Raw genomic sequence first — 24,313 nt, 5'->3', positions numbered from 1 at the left:
GGATTTTTTTCTAGTCTGTTAATGTAGTTTATTATACTGATTAAGTTTTGAATATTAAATCAATCTTACATTCCTTGGATAAACTTGGCCATAATATATTCTCTGTTTTTATATATAGTGTATTTGGTTAAAATTTGAGCTCTGATTATTTGTGTCTTTCAAGGAATTTATACATTTCTTCTAAGGGATTGATTTTATTCCTGTAAAGTTGTTCATAATTTTTTTTTTACTTATTATTGCTTTTTTCTTATTACTGTTTTTTCCACTTACCTTTTAAAAGAATTTTTTTTAATGTTTATTTATTTTTGAGGGAGAGAGAGAGACAGAATGCGAGTGGGTTGGGGCAGAGAGAGAGGGAGGTACAGAATCCGAAGCAGGCTCCAGGCTCCGAGCTGTCAGCACGGAGCCGGACGTGGGACTCGAATGCACGAACCATGAGATCATGACACAAGCTGAGATCAAGAGTTGGGCCTTAACTGACTGAGCCACCCAGGTGCCCCCAGACAATCTTTTTATTTAAAAAAAATTCTTTTTTAATGTTTATTTTTGAGAGAGACACAGAGTGTGAGTGGGGGAGGGGCAGAGAGAACGGGACACACAGAATCCGAGGCAGGCTCCAGGCTCCAGGCTCCGAGCTGTCAGCACAGAGCCCGACCCAGGGCTCGAACTCACAGACCGTGAGATCATGACCTGAGCCGAAGTCGGACGCTCAACCGACTGAGCCACCGAAGCGCCCCGTCCACTTACCTTTTTATATCTGTACTAGCCGTAGCTTGCTAGCCACGAACTTGCTTTTTGTTTTTAAGATTTTTTAGATAGAAGCTTAGATCTTTGATTTTAAATCTTTCTACTTTTTTTCCTATAAGCAAAATATATGAAAACTCATAAAATTGATAACCCCCTAGAAAGATGATCAAGAAGAGAAAAAGTTACAAATATATATTACTGGGAGTGTATAGGAGATTAGGACACATACCCCAGAGATATTTAAAAAATGTTCAGAGGGTACTATGAGTATTTTATGCTGCAAACTTTAAGCATTAAATGAAATGGACAGATTTCCTCCACTCCCAGAAAAAAAGTAACCAAAGCTCACAAAAGAAACAAAATACAAATAGTCCTGTTTCTATCAAGGGAACTGACTTTGTAATGTAAAATCCTAAACAGAAAATTATCAGCCCAACTGATCTTTACCTCTGAATTCTTCTGAAAATTGGAGGAAGAGGTAACACCAGTCTTCTAAACCTCATCTAAAGACTAGAAAAAAGGGAAATCTTTCCAGCTCATTTTATGAGTACAGCATAATCCGGATACCAAATTTATCAAAATTGGATAAAGGAAAATTACAGGTGGATTTTGAGTTGAGAGGCAAAAATTTATTAAGTGGCACAAATATAATCAGAAAGCTTGTAAGTCTAATATTGTAAAATGGAGTAAAGCAAGATAGTAAAAAGAACGTATGTCAATAACAGTATTCCAGGAATGCACGGGTGGTTTAGTATTAGAAAATCTCTTAATGTAATTTATTAGAAAAACCATAAATCATGTCAATAGATAACAGCAAAGGATTTGATAAAGTTCAGCACCTATTCATGGTAAACAAGGCAAAATTCTCACAAAATAGGGGTAGAAGAGAAATTCGTTGTCTTTTAGTAAAGTGTATCTACAAAAACCTACAGTTAAAGCATTACACTTGAGGGGTGCCTGAGTGGCTTTAGTCGGTTAAGCGTCTGGCTCTTGATCTTGGCTCAGGTCATGATCTCCTGGTTCCTGAGATTGAGACCCGAATCTGGCTCTGTGCTTTATAGCACAGAGCCTGCTTGGGATTCTCTCTCTCCCTCGCTCTCTGCCCCTCCCCTGCTCATGCATGCTCACTCTCTAAACGTTCACAAAAAAAAAAAAAGCATTATAGTTGATTGGAGAATTTTAGAAATAATCTCTTGAAAGTCAGAACAAAGAGGATGCTCTGTGTTACCCCTCCTCTTCAGCATTGTATCAGAATTCTGAGCAGGTCATTTGAACTAGAACAAGGTGTAAATGGTTTAAAAATTGAAGAGAGGAAATCAAAATGTCCATGTTTACAGAACTTGTGATTGACTGCATATATAATTCAAGAAACTCTAAAATTAGAACTGTTAGGAAAGTTGAGTGAATTTTCCGGTTCTAAAGGTTGTATACAAAAACCAGTACAGTTTGTACAGTAACAAAGTGCTTCAAAAATGTGACCTAGATGTTCTATCTACCTACCTACCTACCTACCTACCTACCTACCTACCTACCTATCTATCTAGAAATATTGAGTATGCATGAGCAGGGGAGGAGCAGAGAGAGAAAGGGAGAGAGAGAATTCCAAGCAGGGTGCGCACTATCAGTGCAGAGCCCAATGCCGGGCTCGATCTCACGACTTGAGATCATGACCTGAGCTGAAATCAAGAGTCAGACAGTTAACCAAAGGAGCCACCCGGGCGCTCCTAGAGATGCTATTTAAAATGGCAATAATCAGCAAAAGTACGTAAATGAAAGGTACTAAATGTGACATAATAAATGGAGAGAGGATACTATCTTGTGTTTATGGACAACTCTGTTCAGTGACTGAGTTGTTAATTTTGCTTTCGAATTAATCACTATGTTCAATGCAGTTCTTACCAGAATTGTAGCAGTTTTTTGGGGGAGACTTGGTAAAATACAGTTTGAACAACATGGATTTGAACTATGTAGCTGCACTTGGACGTTTTCAATAAGTACAGTAGTGCTTATCACTAAGTTTTTCAGGAGTCAAAATTTTGTTATGGATGGATTTTTGACCGTGGAAGGGGTCAACTTGTTCCACATTGTTCAAGGGTCAACTACGATCCCTGAAATTATATGGAGGAGTATTTTGCCCAGAGAGTTTTTGGAGAAAAGCAATGTGGACTTACCCTACCAGATAAAACTAGTTACAAAACATTAGTAATTAAGATGTGTTTCATTAATAGTGGAATAAAAAAAATAGAGAAATGCAAAAGAAAATAGAGAGTACAGAAATTACTCACACATGGAAACACAAAGTATGACAGAAATAGTAGGTAAATTGTGCTAAGACTGAGAGCTTGGCTTATCTAAGTAGAAAAAGTAAAATTATATGATCCTTGCCCCACATACAAAGACAAATTCCACTTGTGTCAACAAGACTTGGATGTGAAAAGCTGACCTTTAAAACCTCCAAAGAGAAATGAAAGCTAATATTTGTTACCAACTAGAGACAGGGATTTCTTACATTTTATGTTATACAATGTATAAACCATGAGTGCAAACATTAATAAATTTGACTACATTAAAATAAAAAATTTTCATGGTAAGATGAGAACAAGCCATAGACTACAAGATGGATTAGCATTTTTTAGGATTGGCATAATCAGAAAAACAAAGTATTCAGTAGAAAAATGGGCAAAGTAATAGAAAAACAGAATATAAAACCTGAACGACTAATAGGCATTTTAAAAAGATGTTCAACCTAGTGATTCATTAGGATCCTGCTGACTAAAATAACTGCAGTGTTTTGTCCTTGTCAGTTGGGCAGAAATTACAAGCCCTGTTAAGAACCGGAAAGGATATAGAGAAAGACGACTCTCCTAGTCCTCTTTGAGAGGACTGTATAAATGAGCAGACCGACTTTCGAGAGGAATCTGGCCTTTCACATTCCTCAAAAACTGCAGAAGTAAATAAATACTCTGCCTCCCAGCAATTCCGTTTTCTGGTTTGCGTCCTCAGAAAACCTTTTTCAGATTTTCACAAGAACGCACTTGAAAGAATGTTCATGGTAGCATCGTTTGTAGTGTTCAAAGATGGCAAACAGCTGATAACATCAGTGAGATACTGTGCAGCAGCCAGAACGAATGAAATAGAGCCACATGTATTGATAATAGTAAATCTCAAAAATCTGCATGGTAATCAGGTATCCAGTTCAGGCTGCCAGAGGTTAGAGAATAGGATCAGGGAGGAGGAGTTCAGAAGCAAAGATATTAACATTTGATAAAATGGTGAAGATACAGTGGTGTTCTTCATAGCTGGCTATTTAACTTCTGTGAACTTTGAAACGTGATGACAGAAATCTCTAACTGTACTCTCTGATACGGTAGCACTTGTAGTGTGGCTGGTGTGACCAAGGAATTGAATTTTTAGTTTTATTACAATATTTAAGTTTAACTTAAGGACCCACCTATGGCTAGTGCTACTGTGATGAACAGTACTGCTCTGTGCTTTTTAGTTAACAGGGACCCAAACCTGCATTTATTTTAAAAAAAGAGCTATTCAGTGACTTTGCAATTTTGCGTCCTAGCAAAATCTTGGCGATTTGTTTATGAAGTCAGGAAGTACTGAAAAGTGGGTGGCTTAAAACAGGTGTTGGATAGATTATTTTTCTTTAAAAAATTTTCGTGATTCCTGACTTCGGATAATGAATGCTCAGGCAATAAAGGTAGAGTAAGGAATCTCTGGTTTCTGAGTTTCATAGAGTGAGATTTTGGATAGTTAAGGGTAAGGATCTATATCGTAACATTGTTTTTACTAGGGGAAAACCTGGAAATAGCCTAATTTCCATTAGTAGAAGAGTGGACCAAAAGAAATGTGGCCTATGAGTGCAGTACTCTTCAGTGCTTAGATGGAAGGAAGTAGAGGCGATATTCAGATACTTAACAAGTATGGTACCAAAACCAGCCAGTAAGAATGGGTGTCAACCATGGTCTTGTGTTGTCTGCTGTATGTTAGTTGCTGAACCCTCAGGAGGTCCTGGGGGAGTGGCTTGGCGTAACAGCTCTTACTAACTGCCATAGAAGTATTCATTTTAAAAAGTGATCGGCACTGTGGGAATTTGGCATATGTGGTAAGTATTAATGTTCTTAGATGCATCAACATAGGGGGCTTCCAAGAACCTACTGAGTGAAAAAATAAGATGCAAATAAATACCTATGTGTGTTAGTGTCCTGGGCTGCAATCCTGCTGCAGTCTGGGTGGCTAAACACAACAGAAATTTATGGTCACAGTTCTGGTGATTAGAAGTTCAAAAGCAAGGTGTCAGCAGGGCCATGTTTTCTCTGAAGGATCTGGGGGAGAGATCTTGCCTCTTCTTAGCTTCTGGTGGCCAGTCCACGCGTGTCCTTGGCATGCAGTTTCAGTGTGTCTGTTGTCTCGTGACCTTCCCTCCCGTGAATGTCTGTTTCTGTGTCTCTCCTTTTCTTATGGGGACACCGGCCATATTGAACTTAGGGTCTTTCCTAACCCAGTATAATCTCATTTTAGTTATATCTATAAAGACCCTGTTTTCAAATAAGGTCATATTCACAGGTTTGGGGTGACATGAATTTTGGAGAACGCTATTCAGTCTAAGACACAGTGATACTGTTTTTGTAAACTAGCAAATATACAAAGGAATCCTGGGTTTTAGGGGGAGTGTGTGCACACATAAAGCATTTGAAAGCGACTGGAAAGATACATACTAAACTCAAGATAGTAGTTGATTAGTGGTTGATAGTGGGGGAATAAAATGGGATTTATATATTTAAAAAATGAAATCTTAACAGTTAATGTCAATTGTGGGAGTATGGAGGTTAATTATTCTTGGTCTTTCTATACATATTTGATTTTTTTAAAGAGTTGATATTATATAATATGTTAATGTATACTACTCTAGCTTATAAACATTTTGAAGAGATATATTCAATAAAGCCAAATTTGTATAGGGGGGAAAAGCTCAGGAAAAGACCTAGGACAAGCAATTCTCTCAGGTACTTTTTGAGAAGGAAGACATCTTCAGATCCTTGAGGGGTTTCCTTCTGCATGTTATTTGAGTTAGTTTACCATGAAATGATAAATATATATATTGCACAATCAGGATAGCAGTCTATGATTATTAAACTGTCTGTATGAGTATTGAATACGAGAGATGGGGAATTGTTTTTGTAAGAACCAGTTAAAGAAGTCAACAACTACAGCTAGGTTACCAAGAAAATTTTCCGTATGTTACCCATTCTGCATTGATGTCCCATGGAAAGCTGTGTGAGCTTTGTAAGGAGTTATTTATAATTCTTCTTAAGCACTACCAGAATTTCTAAACAATGATCATTTTTCACAGGAAGAAAAGAAAGAAATTTACGTAAACACTAAATTGGATTTCTGATTTTTATAGTAACATTGTAAGTGTACTGTGTGGCTACTATTTAAATATTTGTAGAATGTTAAATGAAGAAGACTGCTTTTATTCCAAACACTCCTTCCATCCAGTTATATAACGCACACACACAGGCAGATGATAAGAACTAATGACCTCTGTTTCAAATAAGGATGCCTTAGGATAATTTATTTCTAAATCAAGGAGCCGAGAGAAGAGAAACTGAGCTGTACTCAAAAGTGTGACCTTTAAAAAGACAGAAGCTGCTGTCTCTAGTAAAGTTGCTTAATGAGTATCGTGTGTTATGTGTTAGTTCCCTTGCAGACTTAAGAGCACTGGTTCTAAAACTTTTTGGTCTTTACGCTTGAAAATAATTGAGGCCACCAAATAGCTTTTTTTCTGTGGGTTATAGTTTTGTACATCTATCTTATTAGAAATTAAAACTGAAATATTTTAAAAAATATTAGGTCATTTAGAAATACTGGTCATTATAATGAGCCCATTACATGTTAGCATCAATAATCCATTTTTATGAAAAATAACTGTTTTTCCCAAACAAAAATTTAGCAAGAAGAATGGCATTGTTTTATGTTTTTGCAAATCTTTTTTTTTTTTTTTTTTTTTTAAATTTTTTTTTTCAACGTTTTTTATTTATTTTTGGGACAGAGAGAGACAGAGCATGAACGGGGGAGGGGCAGAGAGAGAGGGAGACACAGAATCGGAAACAGGCTCCAGGCTCCGAGCCATCAGCCCAGAGCCTGACGCGGGGCTCGAACTCACGGACCGCGAGATCGTGACCTGGCTGAAGTCGGACGCTTAACCGACTGCGCCACCCAGGCGCCCCTGCAAATCTTTTTAATGAATTGCCTTAACAGAAGACTGATAGATTCTCTCGTCTGCTTCTGTGTTAAACTTGTTTAACATGACTATCAGCCACGTTGTATAGTGTCTGGAAAACTCAACTACATACTCATGAGACAATGAGCGTGGAAACTAATGTCTTGGTGTTATCATGAAAATAGTTTTGACCTTGAGAATGCTCCAGAAATGTCTCCGGGACCCCTGGAGCATTCCGGGACCACGTTTTGAGAACTGCTCCATTAGAGAGTAAGTCAGAAGGACTGAGCACTTCACTGTTCCTTTATAAAGGTTCAACTGGTCTGTTTCTATCCCCCCTTTTTTCATTTCTAATAGTTTTTGGACTTTCTGAGGGGCAGATTCACCAGAGAAATACCTATTTTAATGATTTTTTTAATGTGTATTCATTTTTGAGAGAGAGAGAGAGACCGAGAGTGAGCAGGGGAGGGGTAGAGAGAGAGGGAGACCCAGAATCTGTAGCAGGCTCCAGGCTCCGAGCTATCAGCACAGAGCCGAAGCAGGGCTCGAACTCATTAACCATGGGATCATGACCTGAGCCAAAGTCGGATGCTTAATTCACTGAGCCACCCAGGCGCCCCTATTTTAATGATTCTTTAGAAGAACTGAAGTACAGCTGTATTATTTGGTCTCAATCACATTGTCCTGATTCCATGGATTATAATTGTGGTTTGTTATTGCTTGAGTTTTGTTTGGTAGTCGTTATTGTCCTTCTCTTGAAGTCACTTTGTGTTGTCACAGTGGAGAGGATGAGCAGCTAAGTAGTTACATGTGTGGTGGTTTGGGTTTTTCCCCAGAAATGATGCATGGGCGGCTCATGTTGATTCTTTGCATAATTATAAGTCTTTATTTGTCTGTATACTTGTGTGGTGGTTTCTCTAGGTATAGAATTTTAGAATCATAATCCATTCCTCAAAAATTTATGGACATCGTTCTCTTGTTACGCAGATGGGTGGTGTTGAAGATGAGAAATCTAATGTTAGTTTGCTTGTCTTTCTTTTGCTGATAACCTGTTTCTTCTGTCTGGAAGCCAATAGGATTTTATTACATACTGTAAATTCAGAAGTCTTCCCAGAATAAATTTTGCTTTCTTTCAGTATTTCTGCTCAGAATGTTGAAAGTCTTTTTTTTTTTTCTTTTTCCTCAGAAAAATTTTCTCCTGTCACTAATTATTCTGTTCTCCTTCTAGTCTTGTACCCTTTGGAACTTCTATTAAGTAGATATTAGGTCTCCAGTTTGCTCTCATACTTTATTTTTGTCTTTTTGCCTTTTATTGCTGTTGTCTCAGAGAACTTTTTCAATTTTTTTCTTTCAAATCACCAACCTGCTGCACTGCCCAGTTTTTGCCTCTCTCTCTGACGCCATGTCACCTATCTACGGTGGAACCGCGCCATCTTGAGCTGGAAAACAGTTCTTGCTTTCTGAGGTGTGGCGGTGAGCGCCACCGTTGCCTGCTCTGAGGAGCCGGAGCAGGACGCGGCACGTCTGTTCCGGAGCTGGGCTTATCTGCGTTTCTTGGCCTTTCCTGAACACAAGTCTGAAGCTTTTCTGTGGTGGTTGGGACAGCTCTACTTTTCAAGAGACTCCTCAGTTTTCTTCTTTTCGCTTTCAAACTGCTGAGCTCTGATTGGGTTTTCTCTCTCGACTTGGTGCCATCGTCTTCCAAACATACCTCCTTTTCGTCTATTAATGATATTCTCTGTTTTCCAGATCTATTTTCTTTCCTTTTCTGTTTAAGAAGGAAGAAGTAAACACCTCAGCACTGCTTCACTACCTTGAACTGAAAGTCTCACAGTTCACTTTTATATACTGTCTAACTCACGTTCAGAGCAAAGTCAGGGCTTATCAGAAATTGGAGACATGGATAATCCCTCTTTTCCGGAAGCAATCCTGTTCACTTAAACTTCTCTTCCCCACTACAGATATTAAAAAATATCACTTGGTATTCAGAACGGGTTTTAACTGAAATTTCACTGGGGAGTCTCCTGATACTGGTCGTAATAAGAACCATCCAGTACAACATGACAAGGACAAGAGTAAGTACTCCGTGGCTATTTTTTTAATTGTTATGCATATAGTACAATTAGGCCTGTAGTTTAAAGCGATCTCAATATTTCGAGTACTAACATTTTCATGAAATATGGTCAGAAAATACAGATCTGCGTATAGTCACTGAATTACATGATCCTGAAATAACATGTATAGTGTCTGTGTTTTAATATTTAATAGATTGCACAGAGATATTTTACATGAAACAAAAGGAGCAGTGGGCATATTTCGATAAAAAATGTTTACCTTCGCTGAACCAGTAAAACCAATTTTCCCTTTAAAAGCAGCCACAACAGGGGCACCTGGGTGGCTCAGTCGGTTGAGCGTCCGACTCTTGGTGTTGGCTCAAGTCATGATCTCACGGTTTCGTGAGTTCGATCCCCACGTCGGGCCCTGCACTGGCAGCTCGGAGCTTGCTTGGGATTCTCTCTCTACCACCCCGCCTCCCGTCTCTGCCCCTCTCCCACTCAAACTGTCTCTGTCTCTCTCAAATAAATAAATGAAACTTAAAAAAATAAAAGCAACAACAAACTGTGTGAAGATACAAAGTGTGAGAGAATTATGAATTCAGATGGGAAAGAAAAGTAGAAAGAATACTTTCAAGAGTAAAAGGAAAACTTCAACTGGATTGTATTTGCAGCGCCTGGGAGCAAGTTTCAGTTCTGGTCTATAGAGAAGGAATATACGGAATTCAAAGCTCAGAGAAATGGTCAGGTTTACTGCATTGTGTTCAGTTATTTCCCTCAATGAGGCTAATGTAGATGCTTGCCCATAATCTTTTATGTGAAACTCTAGGAGCCGGGTATGGTTAAGAATGGAGAATTTTTTGATTTTAGAAAGCTAATTACAGTACTTACATTACAGTGCTGCAGTGTATGGAACCATTAGGTTCCTGTAATTAAACATTAGTATTTCTGCAGCGGAATAATTCAGTATCCGCCAAGAGAGGGATAACGAAGACCATAAGTAGCATCGTAATCTTTTGTACCGGCATGAAAAAACTTTGAATTTTTTTTTTTAATGTTTACTTATTTTTGAGAAGAGAGAGACCCAGCATGAGCGGGGGAGGAGAGAGGAAAAGGGAGACACAGGATCTGAAACAGGCTCCAGGCTCCGAGCTGTCAGCCCAGAGCCCGACGCGGGGCTCGAACTCACGGACCGCGAGAACACGACCTGAGCCGAAGTCGGACGCTCAACCGACTGAGCCACCCGGGCGCCCCAAGGCTTTGAATTTTCAATGCTTTATTAAGGATTTTAGAATTAGAGAAAAGGGATCGTGGACCCGAACTTTCTAGAATCAGTGACAGTTGAGTCGACATTTCCTTCTGGTTGACCTTGCTTCAGGTGTAGAGACGACTCCATGTCTGTTTTCACCTTGCTATTTTCTCGCAGGACAAGTACCTTCACACCAACTGTCTGGCCGCCTTGGCAAACATGTCGGCACAATTTCGTTCCCTCCACCAGTACGCTGCCCAGAGGATCATCAGGTAAATATGAGCTTTACGAGAAATACTGAGGTGTGCCTTTTGGCTGACCCAGCGGAACGGGTACCATGGTGGTCCCTTTTTAATGTTATCCACGAGGGATATCAAACTTTCCTGCCTAGTATTTATCACCTTCTTGTTTCGTTGAAAATACCTCATCCTGCGCTGTCTTCCTACCCAACTTTTTGGTCAGAGTTAATTGTATTTACTTTTCTGTCTTTTTATAAAATTTAGTTGTACGCTTTGCATGTCAGCTTTTTACAGAGGAGCAGGTATATTTCTTAGTAACGCAGACCACAACCATATTTGCTGAGCATTTTGCAGAGCATCGCATTACGCTTTTAAGGGAGGGTAGCTGTGTTTGTTTTAGAGAATTCCTCCAGTAGCACTTTACTGTTGCATCACTTTCCTATTGACTGTTGTAACAGATGACCCCAAATTAATGTCTTAAAACAACACAGATTTATTAATCTGTAGGTTAAAAGCTCAACACAGGTCTCACTAGGCTGCAATCAAGATGCTACCGGGTGGCGTTCCTCTCCAGCAGCTCTAGAGGAGGAAGTCTGTTTCCTTGGCTCTTGCAGCTGCTAGAAGCTGCCAGCCTTCCTTGGCTCGTGGCCCCTTCCTCCACTGTCCGTGCCAGCTGCATTAGGTTGTTGAGTCGTTCTTATGTCTCATCCCTCTGACCTCCTCCCTTTTCCACTCAGAGGATTCTTGTGATCGCCTTGGCCCTATCCGGGTAACCCAGGGTGACGTACCCGTCTCAAGGTCCGTGGCTGTATCACAACTGCAGAGTGCCCTTGGCACATTCACAGGTTGGGGGATCGGCAGGTGGACATTTTGGGAGTGACCATTATTCTGCCTGCCACAATGTCACCAGAAGGTCCTTTCTGTCCTCTCTCCACCCTTTGCCAAAGACATTGTCTTTAAGGGCAGGAAAGCTAATTAACAAATGATGAATGGATTTTAAGTTTATTTATTTATTCTGAGAGAGATAGAGGGAGAACAGGAGGGGCAGAGAGAGAGAGAGGGAGAACAGGAGGGGCAGAGAGAGAGAGAGGGAAAGAGAGAATCCCAAGCAAGTCTTGCACTAATAGTGCAGGGCTCAAACTCATGAACCATGAGATCTTGACCAGAGCCAAAACCAAGAGTCAGATGCTTAACCGACTGAGCCACCCAGGTGCCCCTCATTTGCAGAGATTTTTAATATATGTGGGTACTTTTGGTCTTTGGGGTGGAATGCACAAGATTGTCCTCGAGGCTCTGAAGTAGAGCATTTGTTATGTAAGTCAGTGAAGTCAGATCGTTTCCTCTAGACCTTGCCTTTGGAGCAGTGCAATTCTAATGATTAGTTCTTGTGTTCCAGGCATTGGTGGTAATCACAAGTCTGTATCACTTTTAAACTCTGATCTTACTTTCCATCCATTGGTTGGAGACGCTTACTGAGCTGGCCTCATTTTTAATAGTCACTCAGCATTATATATTTATCCTCAGAATTTAGCAAGGATATTTCCAGTGACTCACTGGTTAGTTGAGGTCCGGTCCTAATACATTATATTGGCTTATTTGGGGGTTTGTACTTAGGTGGTTGTCTGTTTGACTGACCTTGTACTAACACTAACTTGATGACTTAAAGCTCACATAGCTTCTCCTCATACCTCAGGTTCTTCCAGGTGTTCTGAAGATTCTTTAGCTTCTAAATAGTAATTTTTTGTTACTATGCTTTAGTGCAGCATGGCAGATTTAATGATGTCGTGCCGCTTTGAGGTCTGTTTGTGTGTGTGTGTGTGTGTGTGTGTGTGTGTGTGTGTGTGTATGTAGCTTCATAGTGGCTTGATGAAGGTTTCAGTACAAGATTCATTTTCCTTAATGGATACACCAACATTTGACCCGTTCAAAATGAAATTGGCAAGTGAACTGGTTCACATTTCGAGTTCTGATAACAGGTGTCAAGTGAGATGAAATAAACAGTTTCTAAGTAGAAGAGTTGGAAAAGCAGATAAAGCACTGTGCCCAGTTTTCTATCTATGATGAATAAAGCAGAAAAGTGATTGGATTTGGAGAAATAAGTTGTGAAGGTTCCTGCTTGTCCTTCAGTAGCTGAGATAAGATGAGGACCAGCGTATGTACAGCAGAATGTCTTAGAATGAGAGACAAATCCCTATGGTGAGGGTGACTGGTTGGTTCAGAGAAAGGGAAAATTACATCTTACTGAGAAATCAGGCAAGGTGATTCGAGAGAGGTGGCTCTAGAGATCGGCCTGATAAGGAAAAGCACCAACCACAACAACACAGACCAAGAGGGGCTGTGATAAAGAGCATTGTATTTAGAAAATAACCAGTCCCATTCAGATGGCATGTTGTGGACCTGTATAGGGATTATAGGAGGAAAGCCTGGAAGAACCAGCTGGGGCCGCCTTGGAGGGTGCTTAGGTCTTAGATGCATAGTTTGGAATAATGCAAGGAATTGAGAGAGGAGAAGGTCTGATCTTCAGTAACAAAAAAGAGACTGTGAATGAATGAGCTGTAAGTGGATTTTTAAAAAAATAATTGAATAGAAGCTTCTGGAGTCCTCAGTTTCAGCAGATGATATTGGTATGCTTTGTTTGTCACACCGAGGGCCCTGGGCAGTTCTAACAAGTTCCCAGATGCTGCCAGCACTTCAGGTTCAAGGGCCACATGTGAGTCACCAGTATAGACCGGGACGTCGTCATCCAGGAGAGGAGTGAGCCCGTTAGAAATGTGAGTGTCAGCCCAGCTTTAGACCTGCTGAATCAAAGTCTTCAGCCTAACAAGATCCCCAAAGATTTGTATGCACACTCACATTTGGAAAGCACTTTGAGCTTGGACCTGGAAATCAAAATTTATTCCTGTAGAAAACACTCACTTTCAGATGGAAATGGGGGCCAACTTTTTAATCTTGAGGAAACTCGTTTTTCGACTAAATATTTGTGTTCGGGGTATGGAATTGTCAAGTATGATAAGGAATGCATAACAAAATACACAGATTTATTATAGCAGATCTATATATAATAGATACACAGATTTATTATAGCAGTACAACTCAAGATTCACCAGATGCTTCAGTAACTCCTTCAAGTGAGAAGTAATCAGTTTCATATACACATTTTCTAAATCCTGCTTTAGGAAGAGACCACACAGTATCTATCAGTTGCAAAACGTAGGAGAGCCAATATTTCATGCCATCTTCAACAAAATGCAAAATAGAGTAACATGTTACATTGCTGTGACGTAGGCTGTGAGTAAAGCTTTTAAAAGCCTTTTTAGCTGGACATAAGTGTAAGGAATGATTTCTTATGGTGTCTGTGCTGTTGTTTCATGTTTAATGACAGTGTATCTTCCACAAACTCTCTTGGTATTCTAGAAAAATCTCATAAGCATATATGATTTGAGTTTTGTTCAACTATAAAATCTTTTGAATATTCTATAAGCATGGGCATTTGATATGATCATTATTTGGGATTATACTTAGCTCAAAAACATTTATTTATTTTTAAAGTTTATTTATTTGAGAGAGTGAGAGAGAGCAAGAGAGAGAGAGCAGGGGAGGAGCAAAAAGAGAATCTCAAGCAGGCTCTGCACTGCCAGCACGAGCCCAACATGGGGCTCGAACTCACGAACCGTGAGATTATGACATGGTCATGACCACTCAATTAAAAACATTTATGAAGAGGGGGGCACCTGAGTGGCTTGGTCAGTTAAGCATCTTTGATTTGGGCTCAGGCAGTGATCTCATGATTTGAGTTTGAGCCCTGTGTCGGGCTTGTGCTGGCAGTGCAACCTGCTTGGGATTCTCTCTCTCCTTCTCTCTCTGCCCCTCCCCTGCTTGTGCATATGTGCACTCTCTCTCAAAAATAAATAAACACTTAAAAAACATTTATAAAGAGTAGATTATAGACCCAGAAAAGAATAGAATATATGCAGGGAATTGTGGGTTACAAAGGCATCATTAGTTACTTCCTGCCCTTAAGACCTTCCCAACTTGCCACCACCCCCCACTGGCTCCTTCCTCTGGCTTTGCCTTCACCTTTGGCTTAATACATACTTTTCTCCAGTATTTCATGCTACGTTATTTTTTTCTTCTCTCTTTGCTCATTGTCCCTAGGAGTTCACAGACATGCCTGTGACTTCACCTACCATGCACTTGTGTACGGAAAACCATCCAAATTCACGGTTCTGATCGCTCCATTTTTTCTGAGGCAGGCAGTACAGTATAGTGGGTAAGAGCATAGACTCTGAGTTTGGGATCCCCGCTCTGAAACGTACTAGTTCTGGAACCGTGGAGAAGTTACTTAACTTCTCTATGTAACAGCTTCCCCATTGTAAGATGGGTGACAGTAGTTGTTATTTCAGGGGATGTGGTGAGGGTTAAGTGAGTTCATATTTGCAAAAGGCCTGGCACATAACATGCACTCTCTATAAGTGTTGACTGGCCGAACACTTACTCTACTAACGTCACTCCCTGGATGTATCCCACACTCACCTCAAACTTTTATTAAGTTTAAAACTTAATAAAAGCTCACCTTAAGCTCAGTTGGAGCCGAACTCCTGCTCTTTCAAACCCGCTCTTCCTTGTAAATTCCCTGTACCAGGCAATCGCCCTCACCCTAACCGCCTAAGTTGCCAAGTAATTCTCCATCATTTCTCCCTTTTCTTTAAATGCTATATCCATTTGGGCCCCGGAGTTCTGTCTTACTCTGCCGTTGAAGCTCACACTCCTGCCCCATGTCCTGTCTCCGCCAGTACTGCCTTGGTTCACAGGTTCACCATCTTGAACCACACGGTGTCATTAGCCTGCCTGATCCTTTGCCTCCTCACCTGCCCTGCCCATAGGCTTTGGCTCTGCTGCTTCCGTTTGAAGGCGTATCTCAACACACTGCTCCTTAGGCTTCAAGTTAGTCAGTAGCTTCCCTTCGCCAGGAGGTTACAGTTCAACTTCCTCAAAGCGGTGGCTCTCAGCTTTGAGTGATTTTGGCAGTGTCTGGAATAAGGTTTCGTTTTTTCATTGTTTTTGTGGGGTTTTTTGTTGTTGTTGTTTTATTTGGTTTTTTTTTTTTTTTTTTTTTTGGTTGTTGCAACTGGGGAGGAGGTTGCTACTGACATCTAGTGGGTAGAGGCCAGCGATATTGCTAAATATCCTATAATACACAGTACAACAAAGAATTGTCCCGCCCAGAATCTCAGTGGTGCCGAGGCTGAGGAACTTTGCCTTATGGGAAATAATCGGGGTCCTGCCATTTGCCCTCTGTCTTCTGTTACAACCTGTGATATATTGGCAGGTGCCTGCTGCTCTGACTTCGCTGAATCATTGTAGTTCCTTGCTCTTTCACAGCTGCACTTCTGTGTCTAGCCCTGGAAAAAAGTTGAGGCTTTTTCACTTTTTATCACCTCTTCCTTCTGCAGAGCCTTTTCCACCAGCTTCCTACCCCTCTGTTGCATTTTACCTTGCTCCTGCAATGGCCAGACCTCCCGGCCCGCCTCCCCCCACCCCCCTACCCCCCGCCTCCCCCCACCCCCTATAGCTCTTGGGTCTTTTTACTTTAGACCTAGCTGCTGCTAACACAGTCAATTCGTGTTTCCCGGTTCAGATTACAATGAGGAAGAACCCAGCTGGCCCTATTCATTGCTTCGTAGAAGTCCCAGGTCACCACCAGTTTCTGGCCCAGTAGCTACTTACCGGGCCAGGAGTGGGGCCAATGGGCCAGAAAAGGAGAAGGTTACCTGTTGGAAAATGTGGCTTCTCCCAGAGGCGGGTGTGGGAGAGAGATAACTGGAGCGTCTTCTTGAGCTGACCATTATAGGTACTTGTGACACATGGGCCTGACCTGAGGTTGCAAGTCTTGTTGCCTAAGCAGAGTAGTAATTACTGGAAATAAAAGACTTGTGCTACATTTCTTTGCACTAGTGTACAGAGAGTCGCTCTCATGAAGCACACTGTAGACTTTTAATAAGTACTTACCGACCGATTCTTAGAAGGTGGACTGACATCTGACATTTTAAGCTTAGTTCTGGCAGCCATCTTTCTGAAACTTTATGTAAATTGATTTGTCTCTAGCTGCATTTTGCACATACCTGCTGCTGCTTGGAGCCAGGGAAGTTGATGACAGTGCAGAGTTTTGTTGGAAGCTTTCTGGTCTTCCAAACCTCTTGACAATAAAATAATATAAAACGTAGGTTAGATTTTTATTTACAACTATTTTTTTAATGTTTATTTACTTTTTTTAGAATTAATAAGTGAAGTTTTATTTATTTATTTTTTAATATGACATTTATTGTCAAATTGGTTTCCATACAACACCCAGTGCTCATCCCAACAGGTGCCTTCCTCCATGCCCGTCACCCACTTTCCCCTCCCTCCCACCCCCCACCAACCCTCAGTTTATTCTCAGTTTTTAAGAGTCTCTTATGTTTTGCCTCCTTCCCTCTCTGTAACTTTTTTCCCCCTTCCCCTCCCCCATGGTCTTCTGTTAAGTTTCTCAGGATCCATATAAGAGTGAAAACATATGGTATCTGTCTTGCTCTGCCTGACTTATTTCACTTAGCATAACACTCTCCAGTTCCATCCATGTTGCTACAAAAGGCCAGATTTCATTCTTTCTCATTGCCAAGTAGTATTCCATTGTGTATATAAACCACAATTTCTTTATCCATTCGTCAGTTGATGGACATTTAGGCTCTTTCCATATTTTGGCTATTGTTGAAAGTGCTGCTATTTTGAGAAAGAGACAGAGCACGAGCAGGGGAGGGGCAGAGAGAGAGGGAGACACAGAATCCGAAGCAGGCTCCAGGCCCTGAGCCGTCAGCACAGAGCCCAATACAGGACTTGAACCCATGAACTGTCAGATTATGACATGAGACCAAGTTGGATGTTTCACCAACCGAACCACCTAGGCGCTCCTAATTACAACTATTTAATAGTAGTACGAAGGAGGTTTTTTTGGTAAAATCTAATCAGTAATCTAAGAATTTAAAAATGCTTCAACCCATGATTTTTGCTCTTACCTTTTCTCACCGATAACAGCCAGCAGTAATGAATGTAGACTCTTGCACATTCTCCTTCTCTCTGTCTAACCAGCCCAGACTGGCAGTTATGTAAGCTTCCTTGTTCCGCTCTGCATATTTAACAGTAGACATTGTAGTCATCCAGCATTTTTCTGAAGACTGCATAAACCAGGTTGGTTGTTTAACTCTGAGTGGTTAGCTCCTGTATTTTGGACAAAACTAGGTCATTCAGGATGGTTCATGGAATCAAAGACAGACAGTTTGCTTTTAATAATATTATCTGGTATTAACTTACCACATCAGGTTTCCTCACTTCTGTCCCCAATGAATTAAGTTTTCATTTTTTTCTTTTTTCTGAGCCAAGCAATACATTGAACTGAAAGCCTACAAGGAAATATTAAGAAGCAAAATGGTCTGTTGTTGGGATGAATTTATATTATGCAACATAAAACACTCAAATATACCCATATATAGTGATATATCTGGTTATTTCTCTTGGTTATGGTATTTCAGCAATACTGTCTTATTTTTAAAATAAGGCCCATTCGATGATAAATTTACACCTATCACCTTCAATATCTCTCTGCTAGTTTCCTTTTTGTTGCATTTAAGACTAGTAAAAGTGTGGAGGCTTAGGGTATTGATGCTACGCAGCTGGTAAGTGTGTCCAGATTAAAAGCCCAGGTTCATTCCACTGCACTGGCAGAGAGGGGGCGGGGGGAAAGCATTATTTCTGAGGGTAATTCACATATCCAAGCTATGGAGGTTTTCTTGAACAGATGGTTCTCTGCCATGGAAGGTGACCAAGCTCTAATTGATCATTCCATTCCCCCCTCATTTCAGCTTTCTCCCGATAATATAGCTAAGTACCTAGAATTACAGTTGCAAAGACTGGAAGGTCTTTTCTTTTGTTCTTAAACTTGCTAGTTGAGAAAGGTATGGATGTGTTGAGGCCCTGCTGTACATGGTGCGTGGATATTATCCTGCAAGATGACCTTCGGAATGAGGACAAGAACTGTGCATCATTCAGCCTACAATTCTAATATTTTTTATGTATTCCACTTAATCCTTGACATTAGAATTTATTTTTAATTCAGTAAGTACTTATCAGGCTTTTGCTGTAGACCTGCTACTACTGAAATTCTCTTTAATTTTAGATATTTCACATTTTAATTTCAGATGAAGGCCATTCCTTGTATCTAGAAATTCAGTGTTATACTCATGTTGGTTTTATTTTTTAAATCTCTAATAATTCAGTTGCAATCTGTATCGTTACCTGATATCACTGTATTCAGGAAAGTATTTCTTTAGGGAAGGAATTCTGTGACATTAAGGATTATAACAAAGTTCAACTCTGTTTCTGAAATCCTGGTAAGATGTGTTTTCTGATGACGTATGTATGCCTCGTGCAAGTGTGGTGAGACTCATTAATGGCTTGCCAAGTCTTTAGCAGCTGTCTCTTTTAACAGTTTTGTGACATTTTTGAAATAATTTTAATCTAAAAATAAATCTAGATAACATCCCTACAAAAAAATTTCTTGCTCTCTGTTAATACTCCTGGATTCTGATTTCCTTGCCCAAAGGATCATCAAATTGCCCATATATCCCAAATATGTCACCAAATGAAAACGTCATTGAATATAGTTTTAAATAATATGTCTTATTTTAGATTGGTAGAAGGTCTGAGCAATGGTTTTGCAGTTTAAATACTTCTGTTAGATTTACATGGTTTATTTTAGAGGAGAGAATTAACTTGTTTTTGCCTGACGCCTAGGCAATGCAGTACTCGCAGCTTCCCAGTTGCTTTGGACTTTGCCGATCCTTGTCTGATCTTGGCATAACAACCAAGAAAGGAAGGAAAAATATTTTGCCATAAAATCTGGCTTCTTGCACTTCCTACAGTTAATGGTACTTTGAAGGTAACTAAATTTTGCGGGAAAATCAGACATGGTTTGCTTTTTAGTTTAGCCCTTTCTTAAGTTACATTGAGAGTACTTAGCTCCCAGTTGAAAACCTGTGTTTTCAATAGAAAATTTCTAACCATTCAGAGACTGCTAGTTTTTAACAATAAGTGTATCTGTGTAGATTTGATGGGACATGTGAAAACTTCACAATTGGTTTAATTTTAGTTTAGATTGCTCACCCACTCAAAATACCAACTTTTAAAGTAGCATGGGACACACTTACCTGAATTTTTATTTCTTATAAGTACAGATTTTTCTAAGCAGAATTGTCACATGGGACATTAAGCCTTAAAATAACGTGCATGGAACTTTATAGAATGTTCTAGTCATATTGTAGAGGTAATGGAGAGGGTTCACACTTTGTCCTTTAGCCATGAATTATTAAGCCCCTATTCCTGTCTACTATAAAGGATCTGAGATTTTTACCCAACTTTCAAGCTGACAGATTAGATTCCACAGTTTCATGGGTCTCGGTAGAGACTCAGTATTCTTGGGTCAGAGACAAAGGACAGTCTCTTAACCACACCAGTGGGAGGAGCCAGAATATCATTTTTGTGTGTGGTTCCTCATGTGTCCAGAGCACGACACAACAGGGGGCATCTGTACACGCCGTGGGCTGCATTACAGAAGAGGAACTCTGAGCTTAGAAAACTCTGATCTTTTCCTATAGGATTCAAGCAACCTGCCCAGTCTTTGCATGGAGGCCTCTTTAATGTATTTGATAGCAAACAAACTGCCCTCTACTCTAGAGGGAGACGCCGTCTTCACCTTCCACGTCTGTTCACTCTGCAGACGCCCATGGAAAGATAGTCCAGAGCATGAGACCATCACTGCCTCTGCTTTCAAGATGTGCAAAAACTCGAGAGACTCATGGGAAATTGTGTCCCTGCAGTCTTCACTGAGTTACATGTTTCTGTTGCCAATTGGAAAAACCTGTCATTGTGTCATTAAGGTAGCTAGTCGCTGCTACTCTGGGTTTCGTGTGTCACTTGCTAATGTGTTGGATTTATGTATCTTAGAAAAAGTAAGAAAGGATTGAATGGCCTCACTAGTCTCGGCTTTGTCATGTGTTATAATGAATTTCCCACTCACGTGTCAGTGTCGTTGGCACAACCCTTAAAGCCTTGTTTCTGAGTGGCTTTGACATAAGCAAGAATATCTTGGTTTTAAACACAAATTACGAAATTTTAGGTTTGGAAGGACCTTTAAAGAGCATCTGGGACTAGTTTGCACGTTTTACACCTGGAAATATTGAGACCTAGATTTGTTATGTGACTAGTCCAAGTGGACATTGCTACAGAGGCCGACGTAGAAAGCACATCTCCCAGCTCCTTGCCTCGTGTTCTTCCCAGAACAAAAGAGAGAAAAAAGGCATGCATTTATGTGCATGTATTCTCTCTCTCTCTTTTCTTCTTCCTCTTTTTTTTTTTTTTTTTTTTAACATAACTGTGATCCCTGATATGTTATAAAATGCTAAGGTCAGGTAAGAGAAATAAAGTGACTTAGAAAGCATTTTTCTTTTGATGAATTGCATACACTTCACAGACTTTGTAAAAAGCACCTTTTCCAGCCAAGATAGACAAGGGTGGTGGTAACAGGAGAAATAGGAGTATACAGAAGGCTCAGTGATTGAAAATGACTCTCGTGGCCAGTGTCGTGCATGCAGAATCGGATGGAGCCCAAACGAGGCCATGCAAGGGAGGAGAGACCGCTTCCGGTGGGGAGGTGGTGGGGAGGGGGTGAGGTGGTGGGGAGGGGGTGGGGTGGGTGGGTGTGGAGGGAAAATGGAGATGAGAAATGGTAGCCGCTGGAAAGGTAGGAAGGCACTCCCTGTCGCAGACATTCACCAGTACTCGGAGCAGTCACCATTGTTCATTTGTCTCATATGCCTCAGTTTCCTCACTTACAAGCGGGGATATTCCTCCCAGTGCTATTGGGAGGAATAAGTGAGTTATTACATGTAAAACACTTGGAATGGCCACCATGTACTTCTCAGAGGGAAAAATCTTCCTGGTTAGAGGACAGACAGCACTATGTCGTGTTCCTGGTGGCTCAGTGAAATTCTTACGGCTTAGTTGGATTAAAATAAAGTTAAAATCTACTGGCGATAGGTGAGGTAGAAACAGCGTGCCATATGGACTACCGTCTTGGGGTTTTTGTACAGCCGGTATCTGCCATACGCTACACACTGGGCCCTCTGCAGGGCTCTTTGTGTTATCTGATGATACGGGTGTCGCTATTTCCAGTTTACGGTGAAGAAACGAAATCTCAGAGGAGTAATTTATCTAAGGTCCCGTTGCCAGACAGTGACAATGTTGGGATTGAAACCTTCATCTGTCCTCCATCCACCATACTGTACCACATTCCACTGCCAAGTGCTTCTTAAAAATGAAGTTTGAAACTAAAAACGTGTGAATAATTGGCGTACGAGACATTTAATACTATATCCTGCCTTGGGCAAGTTGTTTTCAACCTTTTTAAGCACGTGATCCCCTTGTTTTTTTAAAGAAAACCATTGACAGCCATTTAGTAGTTGCTGACTGAGATTTGAGGGGGAATTGTGGGGTCTCAGACACCTTGCGTCCCCTAGCACGCTTTGTCATTTGGGGTCCCACGAGCGAGCCTCCCTGTGGAGAACAGGATGAGTGGCCATTTTCCCCAAGGATGGCACGTAGCCAAAACCTTTCTAAACACGTAGGAGAGGAGTTAATTGATGACAAAATTACACTTTTTCAGGAACCCTGTTTGAAAAAGATCTGAGGGGTGTTCTGGGTTTGAGGACCACAGACCTAAGACAAACCTCTGTAGGAACCCGATATGACATTGCTATTAGTGCTGTTTTCCCATCTAAAATGTGCCTGTTTTCTTAGCCTTTATTAGTCAAACATGAAGATCATAGAATATTACACATTAATATATATTACAGTATTATACATTATTTAATAAACTTTCGTGATCTCAGTCCTGGGTTCAGAAGTGTACACAGCTCTGTATTTACTCCCTGATGTGAGCGTAATAATGGTACCTTAACAGATAAGATGATAAAAGACCTTCAGACCTTCACGTCATCGTAAATTTCCCATTTAGAATCACTCAGTTGCTGGGATTCTAAACATACCTTCTGAGAAATGAGAGTAACTGCTTCTAATAATCTTTTCTTCACAATATTTAAATCGTTTTAGAACAACGGTAGGTACTTAGGGATCATGTCCTCATTTATCAAGTATTTTCTATATGTCTGCCACGTGTCAGATACTGCCCATCGTCGGAGATGGATGCGACATACCTTTCCTCCTGCCCAGCGTGGCGGAGCTGAGATTGGAATCCAGGTGTGACCTGAGCCCAGAAGTGTTGGTTCTTCTCTTTGTGGCAGACCTGACGTTGATAAGTACTGGGAAGGACAGACAGGTGTCAACCACATTACCGTCAGACTCTGTGTTGTGAGTGAGTGGTGTCCACCGTGTAGAGTTTGGGGAATCACACCAACGCAGAGGTTCCCAAAGTGCGGCCCACAGACCGCATGGGTTCCCTGCAGTGGGAGCTGCTTTTCGAATGTCATTTGGCGTTTCCTCTGTGCTGTCCTTTGAACCAAAATTACAGAAGCAAATTGGGGTAAAACATAAGTCAAGGCAGTGGTGCTGGGTTGTCGTAGTACTCACTGTGTTTTCTACAAGCACACACTTGGAGTGAGGGGTGGGGGACAGCCACGTTTACTTCAGAATGTCCTTGATGAGCCAGTAAAAATGATCAGTTGCAATACATTTTGACCTCTGGATACATGTCTGCGAAGCACCGTGTGTGATGAAACCGGCTCACACGAGCACTTCTACGTACTGAGCCGCAGTCTTGTGGAAGGCACACAGAGGATTGAGCTGTGAACTCAACTAGCCACTTTTCTGATGCGATACCACTTCTCTGGTGAAGAATGAGTGACAATCTGATTGTTTAGACTTGGCAGACATTTTTGCAGAGATGAATAAAATGAGCCCATCACTTCGAAGAAAACAGCCTCTAGTGTTGGTTGCCAACCATAAAATTGGAACTTAGAAGCAAAAATTAGAATTGTAAAAAACTCCTATTGGCACCATGAGTTCAACAGCTTCCCAATAATTAAAGACTTTGTGATGCGATCGAAGATGATGGTAAGTTTGGGAATTTGGGCTATTGTGTGATGAAATGTATCAACATTTGGAAGATCTGTATGACTCAGCAAACCGATATTTTTCAAGTGACCAAAGCATGCAGTTACAAAATGAAGCATCGGTAAAAAGATTCATTGAAAGTACAAAATAGACCAACGGATCTTAATGCAAAAGACTCAAAAAATTTTTCATTATTGCTTCCGATTCCATACTTTAATCTTTTAAGAAACTACCATTTGAATTTTATTGTAGTGTCAAAGTAGAATATCTACAGTCTTCTGGAAAGGGCATTAAAATGGTCCGCCCTTTAAAAAAAATTTTTTTTTAATGTTTTTATTTATTTTTGAGATAGAGACAAAGTGTGAGCGGGGGAGGGGCAGAGAGAGGGAGACACAGAATCCGAAGCAGGCTCCAGGCTCCGAGCTGTTAGCACAGAGCCCGACGTGGGGCTCAAACTCACAAACCGTGAGATCATGACCTGAGCCAAAGTTGGACACTTAACCAACTAAGCCACCCACGGCGCCCCAAGATGGTCCTCTCTTTTCTAAGTACATATATTAGGAAGCTGCATTTTAATATGCTTCAACTAAAACAGGATTGACTTAAGAAGTAGGAGTGAGGATCTGTTTTC

The 24,313-nt window shown here is 40.7% G+C and overlaps 1 protein-coding gene and 1 long non-coding RNA gene across 10 annotated transcripts in view; both read left to right on the top strand.

Annotated features, from left to right (window-relative positions):
* Nucleotides 1–24,313, top strand: part of DYM (dymeclin) — a 352,663-nt gene that overhangs the window by 153,295 nt on the left and 175,055 nt on the right. For all 9 annotated transcript variants that reach the window (XM_078435252.2, XM_078435253.2, XM_078435255.2 and 6 more), the window contains 2 exons: nt 8,944–9,057; nt 10,463–10,557. In XM_078435252.2, the coding sequence (XP_078291378.1) occupies nt 8,944–9,057; nt 10,463–10,557 (209 nt within the window). The remainder of the gene's footprint in view (nt 1–8,943; nt 9,058–10,462; nt 10,558–24,313) is intronic.
* On the top strand, nt 16,087–20,588 carry LOC132665065 (uncharacterized). The gene is made up of 2 exons (XR_009603947.3): nt 16,087–19,495; nt 20,211–20,588. It is a non-coding gene; the product is annotated as an uncharacterized LOC132665065 (long non-coding RNA).

This window comes from Panthera onca, chromosome D3 (assembly GCF_046562875.1).
Source record: "Panthera onca isolate mPanOnc1 chromosome D3, mPanOnc1 haplotype 2, whole genome shotgun sequence".
Lineage (NCBI taxonomy): Eukaryota > Metazoa > Chordata > Mammalia > Carnivora > Felidae > Panthera > Panthera onca.
Note: the sequence above shows the minus strand (reverse complement) of the source record. Positions and strands in the feature narration are given on the sequence as shown.